This window comes from Hyperolius riggenbachi, chromosome 2, assembly GCF_040937935.1.
Source record: "Hyperolius riggenbachi isolate aHypRig1 chromosome 2, aHypRig1.pri, whole genome shotgun sequence".
Classification (NCBI taxonomy): domain Eukaryota; kingdom Metazoa; phylum Chordata; class Amphibia; order Anura; family Hyperoliidae; genus Hyperolius; species Hyperolius riggenbachi.
Window position 1 is genome coordinate 232,458,509 of NC_090647.1, and position 19,584 is coordinate 232,478,092.

The following is a 19,584-nucleotide window of genomic DNA, read 5'->3' on the forward strand; positions in this document are numbered from 1 at the left end:
CCCTCAAAAAAAAAAACACATACGCTGCAAACATATAGTTTATACAACACTATGAACAGCACACTGTTGCAGACTGACAATATCCATAAATTAAAACGTATTTGGTTGGAATTCAGCTGGTGAATCTGGTGCAATGCTTAACAGTTAAAGGGTACCTGAAGTAAATATTATTTTAAAATGTAATAGTACAGTGCTGTCCTCATCAGATTATATTACCTTACTCCTGATTTGCTCCACTGTCACTACAGTTCTCTGTTCTGCTCAACTGTAATTCAACTCTGTTAGGCCTCGTTCACACTAGGGACATTCTGATTTTCAGAGCGTATTGCGCTGTGCGTTAAGGGTTCTTCTACATTACCAAACGCGTGCACAAACCGATTTCGTACATGCATTAATGATCTGTGGCGTGACGTCGTGAAGTTGCGATGTGACGCTAATTAGTGGCAGTAGTTCTAATTCACCCGACCGGAAAACGGCGGCGCTGGATGTTATGAAGCTCCCAGATGAGTTACAACATAACGCTTTGGAACGCTTTGTCTAGTGTGAAAGTTAACATGAAAGTCAAATAGACTTTAATATTACCTTTCTAAATGCAATCTAGGAGCGATCCGTGAAAACTCACGGATCAGCTCCTAGTGTGAAGCGAGGTACATTGTATTCTCATTCATTTGAATGTATCTTGTTCACTGAAAAGTCAGTCAAATGCTAAAGGACACCTGAAGTGTGGAGGCTGCCATACTTATTTCCTTCTAAACAATAGCAGTTTTGCTGCATCCTGTGTCTGAATCACACACCTGAAACAAGCATACATTTAATCTTGTTAGACTTCAGTCAGAAACATCTGATCTGCATGCTTGTTCAGGGTCTATGGCTAAAAGTATTAGGGCCCATTTCCACTGGCCACCACGTGCGGCCGCTGACTTCCTGATCAGCGGGAACACTGACGAATCCCAGAAGCCATGCTATGCACCGCCAAGCGTTTGGGACTCGTCGGCTAAACGCTTCCATTCAAGTGAATGGGAGCGTTTAGTATCGCGCGATTGCGCAAACGCGCTGTTCCAATCCTGATTTACAGCGTAGTTTCAGCCGGCCCTAGAAGCCGCATGCGGCGTCCAGGGTCGCCTAGCTGCCGTGGCTTCATGTCCCCTTGCGGGGATGAAAACCGCTGATTGTGACGGGAAGCTGACGATCGCCATACCACCGCCCACTGAACGAGACATCACAGGACAACCCAGAAGCCGCCTGCCATCCGTGTGAACCAGCCCTTATACAAACTGTACCGCTTCCATGGACTGCATCAGTTGAAATTTGAGTTCTGAATTAGATTCCTCACCCTTACTGGTTATCAGTCTGGGAAATATCAACTGTTTTCCAGATTGAGTGACAGAAGATGCTGGTGATGTATATATCCGAAATATTACTAATTAAGCACACATCTTATAGTTTCACTTCATGTATTGCCAAACACACTGGCAGCAAGAGAGTTAACAAGAGACACTATGCAGCCACGCCCCTCCCTCCTCCAAGCTGACACACCCCCGTGACCAGTAAGTGGAGGATGTATGCATCCAGTCTTTCATGCCACACCGGGTCACACTGCAAGGAGCATGGCTGCCTCCAACAGAATTGCTCTAGGGCCACTAGTGGGGGCCATCGATCAGGGAACAGGGTCCACACGGTTTTTGGTAAGAGCCATTACGCAGTGTCTGTGCTGGAGAACACAAGTCTCTATACTGCTTCATTCATTGTACACATAGATCACTCTGATTACTATTGCATGGTTAGGTATCCTGCTGTGATACACTTATATCTGTATCTGTTCATTCACAACAGCATTCTGAATCTCTATTATTTTACTATCCACTGCTTTCAGGCTGTGTGCCTCCCTGATTTGTTTACTGATTGATCCATGCTGACTCTTGTATGTTTTATCTTCACAATAGGGTTAAATTCCTAACTCTATTGTGAAACTGACAGGTGGGCGTTTCCAGTATTTACTGATTTTTCTGTAATTTGCAAAGTATTTGAAATACAAATGTATTGTTTACTGTACTACTTTACTACTAGTCTTGACCTTGAATTATTTATTTTCTCAGACTGCAGCTTTGATAGAAGGCAGTGAATAAAATGATTGATTTGTTAAACTAGATTGTAGTGTTATGTTTTATCTTAAGGTGCCCAATACATCTAGTGATGATGATGATTATTTATATAGCGCCAATATCTTCTGCAGCGCTGTACAGAGTATTTTGTCTTGCTACATAACTGTCCCTCAGAGAGGCTCACAATCTAATTGCTATCATAATCATATGTCTATATTGTGTAGTGTACAAGTCGCAGTCCAGGGCCAATTTAGGGGGGGGCAATTAATATATCTGTATGTTTTTGGGATGTGAAGGAAACCCATGTAAACATGGGAAGAACAGACAAACTCCATGCAGTTAGTACCCTGGCTGGAGTGGCTGGTATTTGATCCAGGGACCCAGCAATACAAGGCGTGGGTGCTAACCACTATACCATCGTGATGAGCAGATTCAACCAAGAGACAAATGTCTCTTTAATTGAATCTGATTAGACAGATCTGTCAGCTGCCCATACACCACAGTCCGATTCCTGATCGATTTTTAGCATGAAATCTCGCATGAATCGGCCATGTCAGCAGCGTCCTCCACTTTATGGCTGTCCCCCTAGTGTATAAGTATGCTCACCGTGTGCAATTATACATTACGTGTCCTGTGTTGACCACCGTTAAAGTGGACCTGAACTCTTGCACAGACACAAGGAAAACAGAAATGCACCCTGTATGTATTTAAAGAGTTTAGCCTGTGTAATTCCTCCTTATTTGTGTCTAATCACAAGCTGTAATTTGATCACTCCCCCTGTGTCACAGGACTGCCTATGGCAGAGATGGCAGATAAGCCCATTAGAGAGTACAGGCTGTAAACAATATGTCTGCTTCCATGAATCAGGAAGTAGAAACAGTGCAGATTTATTTTAGGATTTGTATCAGCTGTAACAAAGAAATTATTATTATTTTTTTTTTTTTATATGCTGTTGTGTATCTTTTAGAGCAGAGAGGAGTTCTGAGTTAAGGTCCTCTTTCGGTCCATCTGTGTTTGAAATCCCCCGCTCTTCTGTTACCGCTAAACATGCTGCCGGTATATAGCATGTGGCAGTGGGCATATGGCTAATGGAAGAGCGGTGGATTCTGAAGCCGGTTGGACACCGCGCGGTGGTGACACAGAACAGGTAATGTACAAATGCACCAATTGGGGGCTCATCTATACGCTAGGGGGAACAGCTCCGGGGCTTCGGCACAATCGTCGCTCATCCCGATATTGCTCGTCGTTACATGCAACAAATTTTAGCCCGAAATTGGTTGCATTGTCGATTGGGCATGCTCTTGGCGCTACCAATTTTCATTTGATTCAACAATAATCATTGAATTGGATGGTTTGATCAGTCGCCAAGTTGAGAGATGTAGGACCTGATTTACTAAATCATTTTCTAAAGGTGCCCATACATCTAGCAATATATGAACAGCTTGACCAAGAGACAGATATCTCCCTCTGATCAAATCTGTTCAGAGAGAGATCTATTGGCTGCCCATACACTGCAAGCCTATTCCCAATAGCTTTCAACATGAAATCTCTCGGGAATCAGCCGCTTTCACCTCACCTGTCCAACAGTCGCAAGTCCAGCGAGTTCTTCTTCCTTTTTCATTAGTTTCATTTTTAATGCAAAAATTTGCATTATGAATTCGAACTTGGTAGAAACGCGCCCTTAGGCCTCATTCACACCTAGGGCTTGATTCAGTAAGCAGTGCTAACGGTTAGCACGCTTCTGAAAAGCCCATTATCATGCCTAAACTCAGTGTTTGCGTGATAATGAGCACTCGCGTGCAAAGTCCGTCGGGCAAAACATTCAGCGCGCACAGCGCTGTGCGCGCGCAACGTCGCATCGCGGTGCGACGATAACAGGACATCCGATGCGCCTATAAGGTGGCATGGGAATACGACCTTAACGCTCACCATGCGCCGTTAACGTCGCATCCCATGCCACCTTATAGGCGCATCGGGTGCCCCGTTATCGTCGCACCGCGCTGTAATCGCCACACAAAGCCATTTTGTGAGCGTTTATCGCTCTTCCTATACCTTCCCTTATAGTGAAAACGCCCCAGAAATGATATAGGCACTACTTTGCTGAACGCACAGCGCACAAACCGTGCTGAAATTAACCTTCTAAAGCTGGCCACTAACGGTCCAATTTCTAGCGAAAAATCGTTCGAGCGATCAGAAATTCTGATCGAATTGGTTGTAAATAATCTCCATTGGTGGACACAATCGATTATGAACGAGTGAAAAAAATGTCGCCCGAATGAATTTTCGTCGAACGAAAATTTGGATTTTCTTGGTGGTCGTGATAGATAGGAAGCAATGATTGGTTAGTTGATGGTGTAGTGAACGATTTTTCGTCCGATCAGAATTTCTGATCGCTCGAAACGATTTTTCGCTAGAAATTGGACCGTTAGTGGCCACCTTTAGGGCTCTTTCACATCAGAGCTGGTGTTGGAGAACGCTCAACGTTTTGTTGTGTGCATTTTAATATGCGTTGCACTGCAGTAAGTGTGCGTTTTCAATGCGTTACAGCACATAGGAAAACGCAGGTAATTTTTTTTCTTTTTTACTTTCTACATTGTTCCTCTGTTGCATTCTGGGACTGATTGCCTGCGTTGGCGTTTTAAAAACGCGCATAGCGTGCGTTTTAGATTGACTAACATTGTAAAGCTAGCGTTGGCCAAAAAACTGCACCTGGGTGCGTCGTAACGCAACGCACAAAACGCTGCGTTAAATGTGAAAGCTAAAATGAAAGTCTATGGACTTTCATTTTACCTTGGGTAACGCAAACTTTAACCGTTGCGTTGAAACGCAGAAAATCTGCCCTGATGTGAAAGGGCCCTCATAGAGATTCATTGCATCAGCGTTTTGTGGTCGATTTTAAAAATCGCCTGCTCTTGAAAAAAGGCTGACATGCCACTAGTGTGAACGAGCCCTTACTACCCCCACCTGGCATATATCAGGTCATAGTCAGGGTTGCTGAAAGTTGTGTGAACTAGTGGCAGGTGTATGCTACATTGTGGTCATTTATCTGCCAGTGTTCTGTTCAGGGCTCGACTAATGCCTAGTACACACCATACAATTTTCTGTTAGATTTTTTTTCTGTAAAAGTGCGTACACACGTCGGATTTGCGCAAACGACCCGTGGTTTGGACGTCCAAACGACCGGTCGCCAAGTGGATTGCTCAAGTCCGCTCTTATCAGCCGAACGACAGACTGTGCACACGCCCGATTTGACGTCCAAACGACGGGTCGTTTGCGCCAGGGCTGTGGAGTCGGAGTCGAGGCAATTTTGGGCACCTGGAGTCTGAGTTGGAGTCGTGGTTTCGTAAACTGAGGAGTCGGATGATTTTTGTACAAAATCCACAGTCCTGTTAAGTATTAGACTAAGGAGTCAGAGTCATTTTGGTTATCCGGAGTCGTGATTTCATAAACCGAGGAGTTGGAGTCGGAAGATTTTTGTACCGACTCCACAGCCCTGGTTTTCACAAATGCGATATGTGTATGTACCTTTTAGATTTTCGGTAATTAGATTATTTTCTGTAATGAACTGGTAGAGACTGGTCATTATTTCTGGTGCATTGTCTTCTGGTTTTCTCCTGCTGAGTAGAACAATACATAATTGTTAGGCAGATAGATGGTTAGATAGGTCATTTCCAACATGTTGGAAATGACCTATCTGGCAGGTAAATCTAACAGAAAATTGTATGGTGTGTACTAGGCATTATGCTGGGCATACACGATAAGGTGTTTTTCTTTGTTTGTTTAGTTTTTTATCAATCGAGCCGCTGATGGCGCGATTGATAGTTTCCGACGTGTCCAATACCCCGCCGGATCGATTCTGCACTCGATCCCAACGGGCAGACAATGGGAAGAAAACGAGCGGAAGATAAGGAGCGCCCGCGGGGACGAGCGGGAATCGATCTGGGCGCATGCGGGGATGCGGCGGGAGTCCATCCGGCGGCTAATTGAGCCGCCGGATCGCATCGTGTATTCCCAGCATTAGGGCTAGTACACACATCCAATTTTGGCTGGCCAATCATCATCCAATTTTTAATCTCCATGTAGTATGAGAGCTTATCTACACAATCTGTTCATAGCATTCAAAATCTGTTGACCCTTGTACTACATGAAGGTGATAACATTTTTCAGTTATTGGCCAATCAAAAATTGGATGTGTGTACTAGGCTTTATATTTTGACCTTAAAGATCAACTGTCTTCTGCTTCCCCACCACTTCTTCACCTTGTCCAGCCGCTTCCTATCCTTCCACGTGCAGCCTCCCTTCTATGTCCGTTTGTTTGTTTTTAACTCTATGCAAAATCACATATGCGTTTTTGCCATAGCATGTGTGCTGCCTAGTGTTGTATTCTACCCCCCCCCCCCCCTTCTTCTGTGTAGCCATAGGGCAGATACACCCTGCCAAGGGCTTATTAATTCATTTTTTTTAAATGTACTTATTTTTAGCACCCCCATTGACTTGCATTCAAATCGTGCCGAAATAGCAGTTTCACCATAATTTTTAATGCAAGTCACTGAGAGCGTTTTAAAAAAAAAAAAAACAAAGAGCTCCGTGGTTTGGTACAGCCCATAAACATGTAAACTTGGTAGAACTGATGCGTACTTGCATTTATATGTAGCACTTTGCATTATTAAAGCCTGACGCGAAAGCCTTACATGTACAAGGCATGTCGCCTGGCAGGGATCAGGACTCGATCCCTTGTGCGACATTGCAGAGCCGATGGTGTGTGTAGAGATGGAGCACGCAGATGCCACGAGATGGGTGGGAGAGCTCTGTGCACACAGGTATCGGCTGTTGCTTGAGCAAGTTGGTCCGGCAGATCGCTTGCCGAACAGCGGTCGGGGGCCACTGTACACATGCCGGATTATCGACCGCAGCCGACTTTAATCTAGGATGTGTACGGGCCTTTAGACTTAAGATAATGTACCGTAGTTAAATCTTGGTTTTATCAAATTGAAGAAAGTAGTTTGTAAGATGTTTCATTGTGCAAACTTTTTAAATCGGCTTTCATGCATCTCTTCATGCGAACACAAGGAATCCAGCGCAAGAGATTTGGGAGCAGCCGGTGCCACTATAGACTGAATTACAGCTGTAGAGAGTAACTTCAGTGCCATTGGAAGATGGCGCTGAAGTTACTTTTAAAACACTGTAATTCAGCCTCCAGCAACAGTGTGCTCTGTTAGCTCTTGAGAAATTTTCCTAAGGGGCTTAAATACAACTGTCAGTGTTTTTTTGTTTTGTTTATCTATTTATTTTTTTAATATTTGCACAAATCGCTAGATTCATGTTACACTTTGTTTAGGATACTGAGTGTTGTTTAATTTCCCCTGATGCAAATAAGGTAGCCCAAGTATTGGCACAGTGTCTGTATGTACAGAGCATACAGCTGGGGGTTAACGATGAGTGCCTAAATATTAATGTATTTCAGGCTAAAACATAACTGCTATTACAAAACATGGCAGAATGTAATAAGACTGTGTTCAGGTTGCTCTGCAGTCATGGGAAATGCTGAGTGGGGATTTAGGACTATAAACAATTGGCAGCAGGCTTGATAAGCACCTGCTGTGTACTTGTCACTGGCATTAATACATGGTTCATTTAATATATCCACTGTTTACATCAGTAATCACAGTGAAGGTGAAGCTGTCCAGTCCTGAAGGTTAAGGAGCTCTGAGCGGAAGCAGAGCATAAATGTGGCCAGCAAAAATATACTTTTACTAGGCAAGTTGGTTATCATAATATTGCTTTAGCATTAACTTTTTTCCAGTTCCATTTTCTAAAAGTAATTTAAAAATATCTCCAGTGACTTCCATACCAGTTGCACTTTGCTTCTAAGTTACAGTAACTTTATTTTTCAGCTATTGACTATTTTGCTCTGCATGTTTTCTGTAAAGTTAAGCATACATTACACAATATTTTTTTGATCGATTTAAACAATAGATTAAGGCTTAGTTCACAGTTTTCTGTTGTGTTCTGTATGCCAACTCCCTGCCCATAGAATTCTATGGGCCTGTTCACAGTACTGCATTGTAACTGATCACGCTATTCTAACTTGCTGCATGCAGGCCTCATATTAGTGTGTGTTTAGTATCTATTTCGGCCTGCATGCAGCCAGTTAGAATAATGTGATCAGTTACAGCGCAGAACTGTGAACAGCCCCATAGGATCGTATGGGCCGTGAGTTGACGTGCAGAATTCTTGTGCAACACAACTGAGCACTGTGAACAGGGCTTGAGACTGAGAAACCCAGCCTGGTCTGAAGAATCTTGACTTTTGTGGTAGGATTAGTACAGGGTAGAGACGACGTTGGAATCTACCGCCAGGCTTTCATAAAAGCCATTTCTGAACGCCCCCATTCACTTGAATGGGACAGCGCTCAATCCCGAAAAATGTCACGGCCAAAAGTTGCATTAAACACCGGCAAACCATCCATCTGAACCAGCCCTTACACTTTTATATGGCAGCAAATGCAGGCTTCGATAAACCAAGAAAGCACACAGCACAGAGAGAATAACAGGATACTGGGGCAGCCAGCATTTGTCTGTATACTCTTGACAGGTGCTTCTAGATGCACCATCCTGTATTGGTGGAGCGTCCCATTCAGAAAGTGTCGGGCCGACACTCAGCCCAGGGGTTGCCGCTAATGAAGTGGCCAGAGGGACCAGAGCCAGGAAGATGCCGGAGGACCTCGTGGCCTATGGTGGGCTGGAGGAAGCTCCAGATAAGTACCAATTTTATTTTTGACTGCTCAGGGTCCCTTTAAGACCAGAGTCATCCATGCCCTTTTAAAAGCGGTAATTGGCTCACAGCATATTGTGGTAAAAAGTCATCCTGACTGATACACGGAAGTTCTGCTGTCAGCGTGACAGCAGAGTAGTGGGTGCAGCGACATGAGAACGCGAGAGCGAGCGCTGCGAGGATGATCGAAATCTATGCCCTGCAGGAATAACAAGACATAAATAGGGTGTACATTTCTATCATCAATGTCTGGAAGAGGTTAATAAAACGTTCTATTTGGCAATAAGGTAGCTTTGAGTCCTACGGGAGAAAAGCGCTTCACAAATGCTAGTTGTTGTTGAATATGTAGGTTTGACGTTTGAACCAGACTTTAGATCAGTGACCTGTCTGCTGTTTATTCAGCTCCTACACAGAGAAATGGTGACCTGTTGAACTTTTTTTCATTATGGACAGTTTGCACAACTGCATAGAGGCTTTCTGACCTCTAATTGTTACTGTGCTGGCTCATTAACCCCTGCAATGGGAAAAAATTAAGAAGTAGCACCGACCGTTTCTAAGTACCATTGTACTGTATGCACACATTTTTGTCGTCATACTATTTTACTTCAGTAGCATAAATCCATTAACTCAACCTTTCTGTGTTCAGTCTGGCAATGGTTTGAGATGCAAATTCATAGCATGAATGTGCAGGCCAGATAAAAGTACTATTGGCATACTGCTGTAGCAAATTGTGTAGTGTACTGTACATACATGTGCCAGTTGGAAATGTTTTAGTGTTCATTCCAGCTTCCTTGTTTTCCCTTGTTATCTTCTTTCAGTAAATCCACATGTACTACAGGGAGTGCAGATTTATTAGGCAAATGAGTATTTTGACCACATCATCCTCTTTATGCATGTTGTCCTTACTCCAAGCTGTATAGGCTCGAAAGCCTACTACCAATTAAGCATATTAAGTGATGTGCATCTCTGTAATGAGAAGGGGTGTGGTCTAATGACATCAACACCCTATATCAGGTGTGCGTAATTATTAGGCAACTTCCTTTCCTTTGGCAAAATGGGTCAAAAGAAGGACTTGACAGGCTCAGAAAAGTCAAAAATAGTGAGATATCTTGCAGAGGGATGCAGCACTCTTAAAATTACAAAGCTTCTGAAGCGTGATCGTCGAACAATCAAGCGTTTCATTTAAAATAGTCAACAGGGTCGCAAGAAGCGTGTGGAAAAACCAAGGCGCAAAATAACTGCCCATGAACTGAGAAAAGTCAAGCGTGCAGCTGCCAAGATGCCACTTGCCACTAGTTTGGCCATATTTCAGAGCTGCAACATCACTGGAGTGCCCAAAAGCACAAGGTGTGCAATACTCCGAGACATGGCCAAGGTAAGAAAGGCTGAAAGACGACCACCACTGAACAAGACACACAAGCTGAAACGTCAAGACTGGGCCAAGAAATATCTCAAGACTGATTTTTCTAAGGTTTTATGGACTGATGATATGAGAGTGAGTCTTGAGGGGCCAGATGGATGGGCCCGTGGCTGGATTGGTAAAGGACAGAGAGCTCCAGTCTGATTCAGACGCCAGCAAGGTGGAGGTGGAGTACTGGTTTGGGCTGGTATCATCAAAGATGAGCTTGTGGGGCCTTTTCGGGTTGAGGATGGAGTCAAGCTCAACTCCCAGTCCTACTGCCAGTTTCTGGAAGACACCTTCTTCAAGCAGTGTTACAGGAAGAAGTCTGCATCCTTCAAGAAAAACATGATTTTCATGCAGGACAATGCTCCATCACACACGTCCAAGTTATCCACAGCGTGTCAAATTATACAGCACCGCACCACAGTTCACACAATGATTACCACCCTAAGGGCCCTTTTCCACTAGCAATCGCTAGCGTTCACGCTGAACGCTAGCGATTGCTGAATCGCAATTACCGGCGATTCCCCGACGTTCGCGGCCGCGATTTTGCTATGCACTGCATAGCAAAATCGCGGCAAATATCGCTCCGCCGCGCGTTCGCGTTCCCGACAAAAACGAATCGCGGTAGTGGAAATGACCTACCGCGATTCCTATGTTAAAAAGCAAACCGTAGCGATTGTAAAATCGCTAGCGGTTTGCGTTTTTGCGATTCAGCAAACTCGCTGGTGGAAAAGGGCCCTAAACAGTCTCTGGGATCACTGCAGAAAAGTCCACTCGCTGGGCAAAAAAGTTTGATTGTACTGCTGCGCTCTCCAGTCCTGCAATAAAAAACACACTCCACATAGGGCAATATTGTTCAGACTTTATATTCCCAAGTGTCTCCAGTGTCTTGTGCTCCCCTGGTGTCACACAAATATGTATCCCTCGTCCCCTCTCACTAGATGCTCACCAGATTATGACCACCTCAGCTCTCAGGTGGATCTTAAACAATTCGTTATATATTCACTAGCTATGTTCACTTGTTTCTGTGGAAAAGAGAAGATTCCACATAGGGTAGTACAGTTCGGCTAATAAAACACTTCAATTACTGCAAACACCGGGGTTGTGCATCAACACCCCTTAACCGTGCCACTGCAACTCCTTTCATGCCACACTGCTCACCAGATGTAGCCCATCTCCATTCATAGGTGGAAACTGCGCTCTGTACTAGGTCCGATCAACTTCAAATGCTCAATAGTTTAAAAAGCCTCTTGCAAGGACTTTTCTTTCTTCTCACTATAAAAATTGCTCAAGATAAAAACATAAGGAACAAGAAAACGTACATAGCGTATTACTGACAACAATGCCTCAGTGCGCAGTAGATCTATTGCACTTACGCCTTCTGAAGCAGTCTGCACGTCATACAGGTGAATGCCAATGCCCATCCATCTGGCTCCCGGGTGCGTTCCAACACTTCCCCCCCCCCCCCCCCGTTTCGCCTCCTTACTTGGTCGCAGGGTATATCCTTGTGCGCTTCTCTGTTGACCGGCCGGTCCGTGCGCTACCTCGTTCCAGTGCGATGCCAGACGTATAGCTCCGCCCTACGCGCGTTTCGTCCTCACGCCAGACTGATCATAGATATATATAGATATATATATATTTTTTTTTCCCAATATGGTTGCAAAAGTATTTGGCCGCCTTGAAGTTTCCCACATTTTGTCATATTACTGCCACAAACATGAATCAATTTTATTGGAATTCCACATGAGAGACCAACACAAAGTGGTGTACACATGAGAAGTGGAACGAAAATCATACATGATTCCAAACATTTTTTTTACAAATAAATAACTGCAAAGTGGTGTGTGCATTATAGTTGCCTATAGACATTGCCTGATGAGTGGTAATGACTAAATAGAGTGCACCTGTGTGTAATCTAATGTCAGTACAAATACAGCTGCTCTGTGAGGGCCTCAGAGGTTGTCTAAGAGAATATTGGGACCAACAACACCGTGAAGTCCAAAGAACACACAAGACAGGTCAGGTATCAAGTTATTGAGAAATTTAAAGCAGGCTTGGGCTACAAAAAGATTTCCAAAGCCTTGGACATCCCACGGAGCACTGTTCAAGCAATCATTCAGAAATGGAAGGAATATGGCACAACTGTAAGACAAGGCCATCCATCTAAACTCACATGCCGAACAAGGAGAGCGCTGATCAGAAATGCAGTCAAGAGGCCCATGGTGAATCTGGACGAGCTGCAGAGATCTACAGCTCAGGTGGTGGAATCTGTCCATAGGACAACTATTAGTCGTGCACTGCACAAATTTGGCCTTTATGGAAGAGTGGTAAGAAGAAAGCCATTGTTAACAGAAAAGCATAAGAAGTCCTGTATGCAGTTTGCCACAAGCCATGTGGGGGACACAGCAACCATGTGGAAGAAGGTGCTCTGGTCAGATGAGACCAAAATTGAACTTTTTGGCCAAAATGCAAAACGCTATGTGTGGCGGAAAACTAACACTGTACATCACTCTGAACACACCATCCCCACTGTCAAATACTGTGGTGGCAGCATCATGCTCTGGGGGTGCTTCTCTTCAGCAGGCTCAGGGAAGCTGGTCAGAGTTGATGGGAAGATGGATGGAGCCTTATACAGGGCAATCTTGGAAGAAAACCTCTTGGAGTCTGCAAAAGACTTGAGACTGGGGCGGAGTTTCACCTTCCAGCAGGACAACGACCCTAAACATAAAGCCAGGGCAACAATCAGGGGCTTAGCTAGAAATGACTGGGCACCATAGCAAAACATTATGCCCCCCCCCTCTCTCGATCTTCCAACACCACGGACCTCAGACCTCCCACCCAAACATTCCTCCAGGACCCTCCACCCCAACATTCCCACACCCCTCTAAGTGCAGTATAAGTAGCCAGGTCTATAGGTGTCCCCAGTTTAGGTAGTAGTCAGGGGCGTAACTAGAAATCACTGGGCCCCCTTGTGGCAGCAGCAATTTAAACTAAATACTGTACAAACGTTTTAACTCATACATGAACATTATGGAAAATCCAAGTTGAAAATAAACTGTGAAGATAAACAATTTCATCCATCCTACTCCTGAAAAATAAATTCATTTTTTTTACAACCTCCTAGTTTTATTTTCTGTTTTTGAAAAGCTAAAAAAGTAGGTTTAATGCTATTGTCTCATATGATGATGATTCAGCTTTTCCCATAGTCTCACAGTTAGCAATCATATAATAATTAATATTATTATTATTATTATTATTATTATTATTAATCCGAACATTTGTATAGCGCTTTTCTCCTGTCGGACTCAAAGCGCTCAAGAGCTGCAGCCACTGGGGCGCGCTCAAGAGGCCACCCTGCAGTGTTAGGGAGTATTGCCTTGAACTCCCCCCAACAAGACAAATTCAGCAAAAATGAGGCCCCCAACATGAAAAATTCAGCAATCTTGAGGGCCCCCAACAAGACAAATTCAGCAGTCATGAGGCACATAAATAGACAGCATTTCACATAAATAGGCAGAATGCCCCCTTAATATGGTAGACACCTCTCACCTGGCTTCTGAATTCTCCTGTACTGGCTGCTGTGCCTGGCAATACTGTTTTTGGCTGGATTGGGGATGATGTGTGGGCTGAAAGGCCTGGCGGTGATGCTGTGGCCTGGCTGGCGGTGATGCTGTGGCTGGGTTGGCGGTGATGCTGTGGCTGGGTTGGCTGGCGGTGATGCTGGGCTGTGCTTTGCTGGTTGAAGTAAATGCTGGCCTGACTGGTGGTGATGCTGTGGCCTTTTTGACAGTGATTCTGGGCTGGTTGGCTGGTGGTTATGCTGGGCTGGCTGGCCTGGATTCCCCCCCCCCCCCCCCCGTTAGGTAGTGATAGACCCCCAGGTTAGGTAGTGAGTGACAGGCGCCCCCCAGGTTAGGTTGTGAGTGACAGGGATCCCCAGGTTAGGTTGTGAGTGACAGGGACCCCCAGGGTAGGTTGTGAGTGACAGGGACTCCCAGGTTAGGTAGTGAGTGACAGGCGGCACCCCCCCCCCCCCCAAGGTTAGGCCGCCCCTCCCCACCCCGGGCCCGCTAGATCTATCTATCTTATCTATATCATCTATATATATTATTAGTACAGGGCTGTGGAGTCGGAATCGTTTTCATAAACTGAGTCGGATGATTTTTGTACCGACTCCACAGCCCTGATACAGTACAGATTAAGTTTGGACACACCTTCTCATTCAAAGAGTTTTTTTTCTTTATCTTCATGACTATGAACATTGTAGATTCACACTGAAGGCATCCAAACTATGAATTAACACATGTGGAAGTATAGTACATAACCAAAAAGTGTGAAACTGAAAATATGTCATATTCTAGGTTCTTCAAAGTAGCCACCTTTTGCCTTGATTACTGCTTTGCACACTCTTGGCATTCTCTTGATGAGCTTCAAGAGGTAGTCACCTGAAATGGTCTTCCAACAGTCTTGAAGGAGTTCCCATTGATGCTAAGCACTTGTTGGCCCTTTTGCCTTCATTCTGCGGTCCAGCTCACCCCAAACCATCTCGATTGGGTTCAAGTCTGGTGACTGTGGAGGCCAGGTCATCTGGCGCAGCACCCCATCACTTCCTGGTCAAATAGCCCTTACACAGCATGGAGGTGTGTTTGGGGTCATTGTCCTGTTGAAAAATAAATGATGGTCCAACTAAACGCAAACTGGATGGAATAGCATGCCGCTGCAAGATGCTGTGGTAGCCATGCTGGTTCAGTATGCCTTCAATTTTGAATAAATCACCAACAGTGTCACCAGCAAAGCACCCCCACACCATCACACCACCTCCTCCATGCTTCACGGTGGGAACCAGGCATGTAGAGACCATCCGTTCACCTTTTCTGCGTCGCACAAAGACACGGTGCTGGGAACCAAAAATCTCAAATTTGGACTTATCAGACCAAAGCACAGATTTCCACTGGTCTAATGTCCATTCCTTGTGTTCTTTAGCCCAAACAAGTCTCTTCTGCTTGTTGCCTGTCCTTGGCAGTGGTTTCCTAGCAGATATTCTACCATGAAGGCCTGATTCACACAGTCTCCTCTTAAAGCGGTTTAACACCCAGCATTACAACTTTGCTTTAAAAGATTGCTTACAGCTTACAAACTATTATGCCAGATTTTTTTTTTAAGCAGAAATTCACTGAATGGGTTAGGAAAGCCCTCTTTGTTCTCTCAGAGCAGTGTTTGTTTGTTACATTGTAGATAGATACATTTGTAACTAAACAAGCAAGCACGAGGAGCATTTCTAGCTAAATGCAGCACTAAAATGTCATGTTTAATCCATTCAGTGAATTTCTGCTAAAAAAAAAATCTGGCATAATAGTTTATAAGCTGTAAGCAATCTTTTAAAGCAAAGTTGAAATGCTGGGCGTTAGACCACTTTAACAGTTGTTCTAGAGATGTGTCTGCTGCTAGAACTCTGTGGCATTGACCTGGTCTCTAATCTGAGCTGCTGTTAACCTGCGATTTCTGAGGCTGGTGACTCGTGTCAGGAACCGACCTGCGGCACGTCTGCGTATACGGTTCCCGTCTGCGGGTTTGACCAGATCGAGAGGGGAAGCAGCCTTAGTCAAGCTAAAACAAGGCTGTGACCCCTCAGAACACTTCTCACTGCCACCACTAGCTGTTGCTAGAAACGTCCACTCTGCTGTCGAGCGCTCACACAATCCGTGTTTTCGTATTCGGGTCAGCTTTGCGCTTTAGGCCGAATACAGGAACGCCACGCACACACACAGTACAGTTGTACTGTAACGCAGCACAATCAGGCACTGACTTGTAATGCAAGTTACTGTCGTGCAGCAAAACCACTAACAGTCGTTCCGAACGATACTGTTAGCCACTCTGCTGTCGAGCGCAAAAGTGCCCCATGCGCACAATGCAATTACATTCTCATACGGTAGCGTTGCTCAAACGTACAATCCGGCATGGACTTATACACAGTTACATTTCAGTCTCTTCTAGGCTATGCGTGTTAGTTTAGTACAGCAGAAGTCAAACTTATTAAATAACGATTTAATATTCCAGAAAAAAAGTGGAACAATGCAGAAAATATATACAAAAGATTTACAAAAGCAAAGTAAAAATTACAATGATACACACAAGGATATTTGCATAAAAATAAAACGGGGATCAAAACGTTACCAACTTGAAGATCTAAACGTTGTTTGCGGGAGAACGCGGCCAGTAGCCGGGGAAGTTCTAGCGTTGTTGCTATCTCCTGGAACTACGAGTTGTGAAGGACCTGTGCGGGTTCCTATAGGCCCATTTGGGGCCTGGGGCATTTAATGTTCCATCCCCAAAACAAACGCAATTTCCCCGTTTGTGACATCACGGTCTGCCGAGCCACTTGTCACATGCGAATTTCAAGGCTTTTCCTGTCACACCTCGCAGACTTCAAAGCAATCCTGTGTTCGTTCAAAATCCAATTCCCACAGGCAGACGTCTACAGTTCGACAGGTCTAGTCCATACATCAAAAGATTGCATTTTGGTTACAGGCAGCAGTTTGTCTGTAATTGCCTGTAAACAGACACAGACAATCACATCCGAAATTGTCTGCTATTGTTCTCCCTCAAATGCAAATGTACTACAGGAGATTTAATTAGCAGCATCCAACTTCGAGGAACTGACTACAAAAGCTCAACGACCTTCATTGTCATACAGCAAACACAGTTTCCCCCAAAGCCAGAATGACTGTAGCCGACATCACAGTCAGAAAAATGAAAGAAATATGTTCCTGTATTATCCTTAACAATCATCAGCATCATAACTAGCTGCTATATTCCTGACAACTCGGATGAACTTATCCTCCGCAGCAGAGGTGACTCTTGATCTTCCTTTCCTGGGGCTGTCCGCATGTGAGCCAGTTTCTTTGTAGCATTTGATGGTTTTTGACACTGCATTTGGGGACACTTTTTAAAGATTTCCCAATTTTTCGGTCTGACTGGCCTTCATTTCTTAAAGTAATGATGGCCACTTTCTTTACTTGACTGCTTTTTTTTTCTTGCTATAATACAAATTCTAACAGTCTATTCAATAGGACTATCAGCTGTGTATCCACCTGACTTCTCCACAATGCAACTGATGGTCCCAACCCCATTTATAAGGCAAGAAATCCCATTTGTTTCCATATAGTGCACTTTCAGCCGCACTTATGGAAAAGCGATTGCAGGGGCTTTAGGCATTAGAGAGTGCATAGACTGCACTCTCTTTCCACACATGCACTGCGATTCACCACTGAATTGAAGCGCACGGTTGTCTGCAAGCGCTGAGCGATTATACTGTGATTTTTTTGTAGCCGGAAATGAATAAAATACAATGTATTTATTCATAAAAAAACGCTCAGGAAATCGCTATCCAAAGTGCTTTTTCAAGTGCTTTGCAATTACCCAGTACCTTCCATTGAGCCAAAGTGCTCAGAAAATGGTACATGTAGCGCATTTGCGATATCTGTGAAATTTAAACGCTCACAAGTGAACACTCTCTCATAGGAAAACATTGCACAACCGCTTTTAGGGCAGTTTCTAAAATCGCTAGCACTTAAAAAAAAATAAAAAAAAAATCAGCAAACGCTTCTAGTGTGAACGAGCCCTTAGTGGGCTCAGGCTCTGAAGGACTAGCAAATAGGGGCAGGTCAAAGCCTTCAGCTACCGCAGCATGGGAGAAAGGAGTTCTGCTGACAAGGAGGCTTCAGCAATGTCTGTACAAAGAAGCAAAACAGTTGGGCATGATTTCCAAACCTGTCTGGTCACCTTTTACTCTCAATAGCACAGGGATGACAGCACCTAATTTTGGTCATTGCTTAAACTGACAGTAAATGGCCAGTTTGGGAATCTGTCATGCTGTGCCTTTCTTTTATAATCTAGTGATGGCCTTTCGTGGGACTTTTTTCTTTTCTTTTTTTTTTTTTTTTTTTTCCCCAGAAATTTTCAGTAATTTTAAACAATGCAAAATGAATTGCTATGAAACTAAACACAATGCATCAATTAGATTGGAACATAGGGGAATTAATAGATCCAACTGGTAAAACCAGCAGAAAACTTTCTATTTTCAGTACAGTATAATATTAGATTGAATGACTGGCCTGCTCAGACTGCTGTGTGTTGAGATGTATCCACTGGGGAGATGTATGACATGTCTCCTCTAAAAAGATGCAGCTAGAATTTCTATTGGCTTTTTAAATGTCCTGAATCCGGTTCAGTTCACAGAATGGTGTAACATGGGTGTGCCCAAAAATCTGCATTTAATATAGATGTGTTGGCTGGTATAGCATGACTTGATGAGGCTTGTTGTAATATTCACACACAGGTTTAAAAGGCAGTAACCAAAACACTCAAGCAAGCAAAGATTTCAACTTGGGATCCATTGACACGTCCGTTTCTGCCTCCTGTGAAACAGGCAAGAATTCTGACAAGTGTCAGAATCACCGTATTAGTTTTTAAAATACGGAGAGAAGTGGAAGCTGTAGAGATGGCACAGGGTAGGAAGTTTTGCAGCATTTATTTTTATTTTTTTTTACATTTAAAATTGACATTTTCCCAACTATATGTGGCCAAAATTGCACATGGCAAGCATTGGTAATGTTCACAGGTGCTGGTTATGGCATGTATTTGTAACTATATTTTAGAGTAAAAAGCAAATCCAATAATTAGCACATCTAAAGGCCCGTACACACCCAAGGTGCACGTCGCCCAGCGGGGCATCGGCACCTGATGCTCAGCGGACATTGTAGGGGCAACCCTAAAACACCTTGTTAGCCCTCAGGCTAGCAACCTTCTGTTCCTGTGTGGGGGTGGAGCAACATGGGAGTGAACTCACATGGCGGGGAGGTCTGGGCCAAAGCGATTCACCAGGTCGATTCACTGGTCGAGAGGGGTCAGGGGCTGCCATATGCAAGCTGGATTATTGGCAGAGGCATTCCTTATTGGCCACCTTGCCCAAGGTCTATCTAGCGTGTGTATGGAGCTTTACAGCAATACAAATGGAGCAATGCAAGATACAAGAGGCCAGCATTTATGAACTTATTACCTGCTAAAATTGACTTGTATAGGCAAGCAGTTCCATGGAGCTGAAGATATCACCGGAATAGATGGAAGCTGAGAAAATAGGTTTAGGAGAGAAGGTAGAGGGAGATTAGTTTTACTGCTAGAATTAGAAGATTAATGTTAGGTGTCAGGAATAGGTGGAACCCAAGGGGGAAGATGAAGGTGTTGGTAAGGCCGGCTTTATAGTTCTTCCGCACCTGACGACGTTCTTTCATCTGTAACATCCAT

At 44.2% G+C, this 19,584-nt stretch overlaps 1 protein-coding gene across 3 annotated transcripts in view; it reads left to right on the forward strand.

Annotated features, from left to right (window-relative positions):
* The first annotated feature begins 1,515 nt into the window (after positions 1-1,515).
* GK (glycerol kinase) overlaps positions 1,516-19,584 on the forward strand; it is a 136,379-nt gene continuing 118,310 nt past the window's right edge. For all 3 annotated transcript variants that reach the window (XM_068268313.1, XM_068268315.1, XM_068268314.1), the window contains exon 1: positions 1,516-1,685. In XM_068268313.1, the coding sequence (XP_068124414.1) occupies positions 1,563-1,685 (123 nt within the window). In that variant the 5' untranslated portion in view covers positions 1,516-1,562. The remainder of the gene's footprint in view (positions 1,686-19,584) is intronic.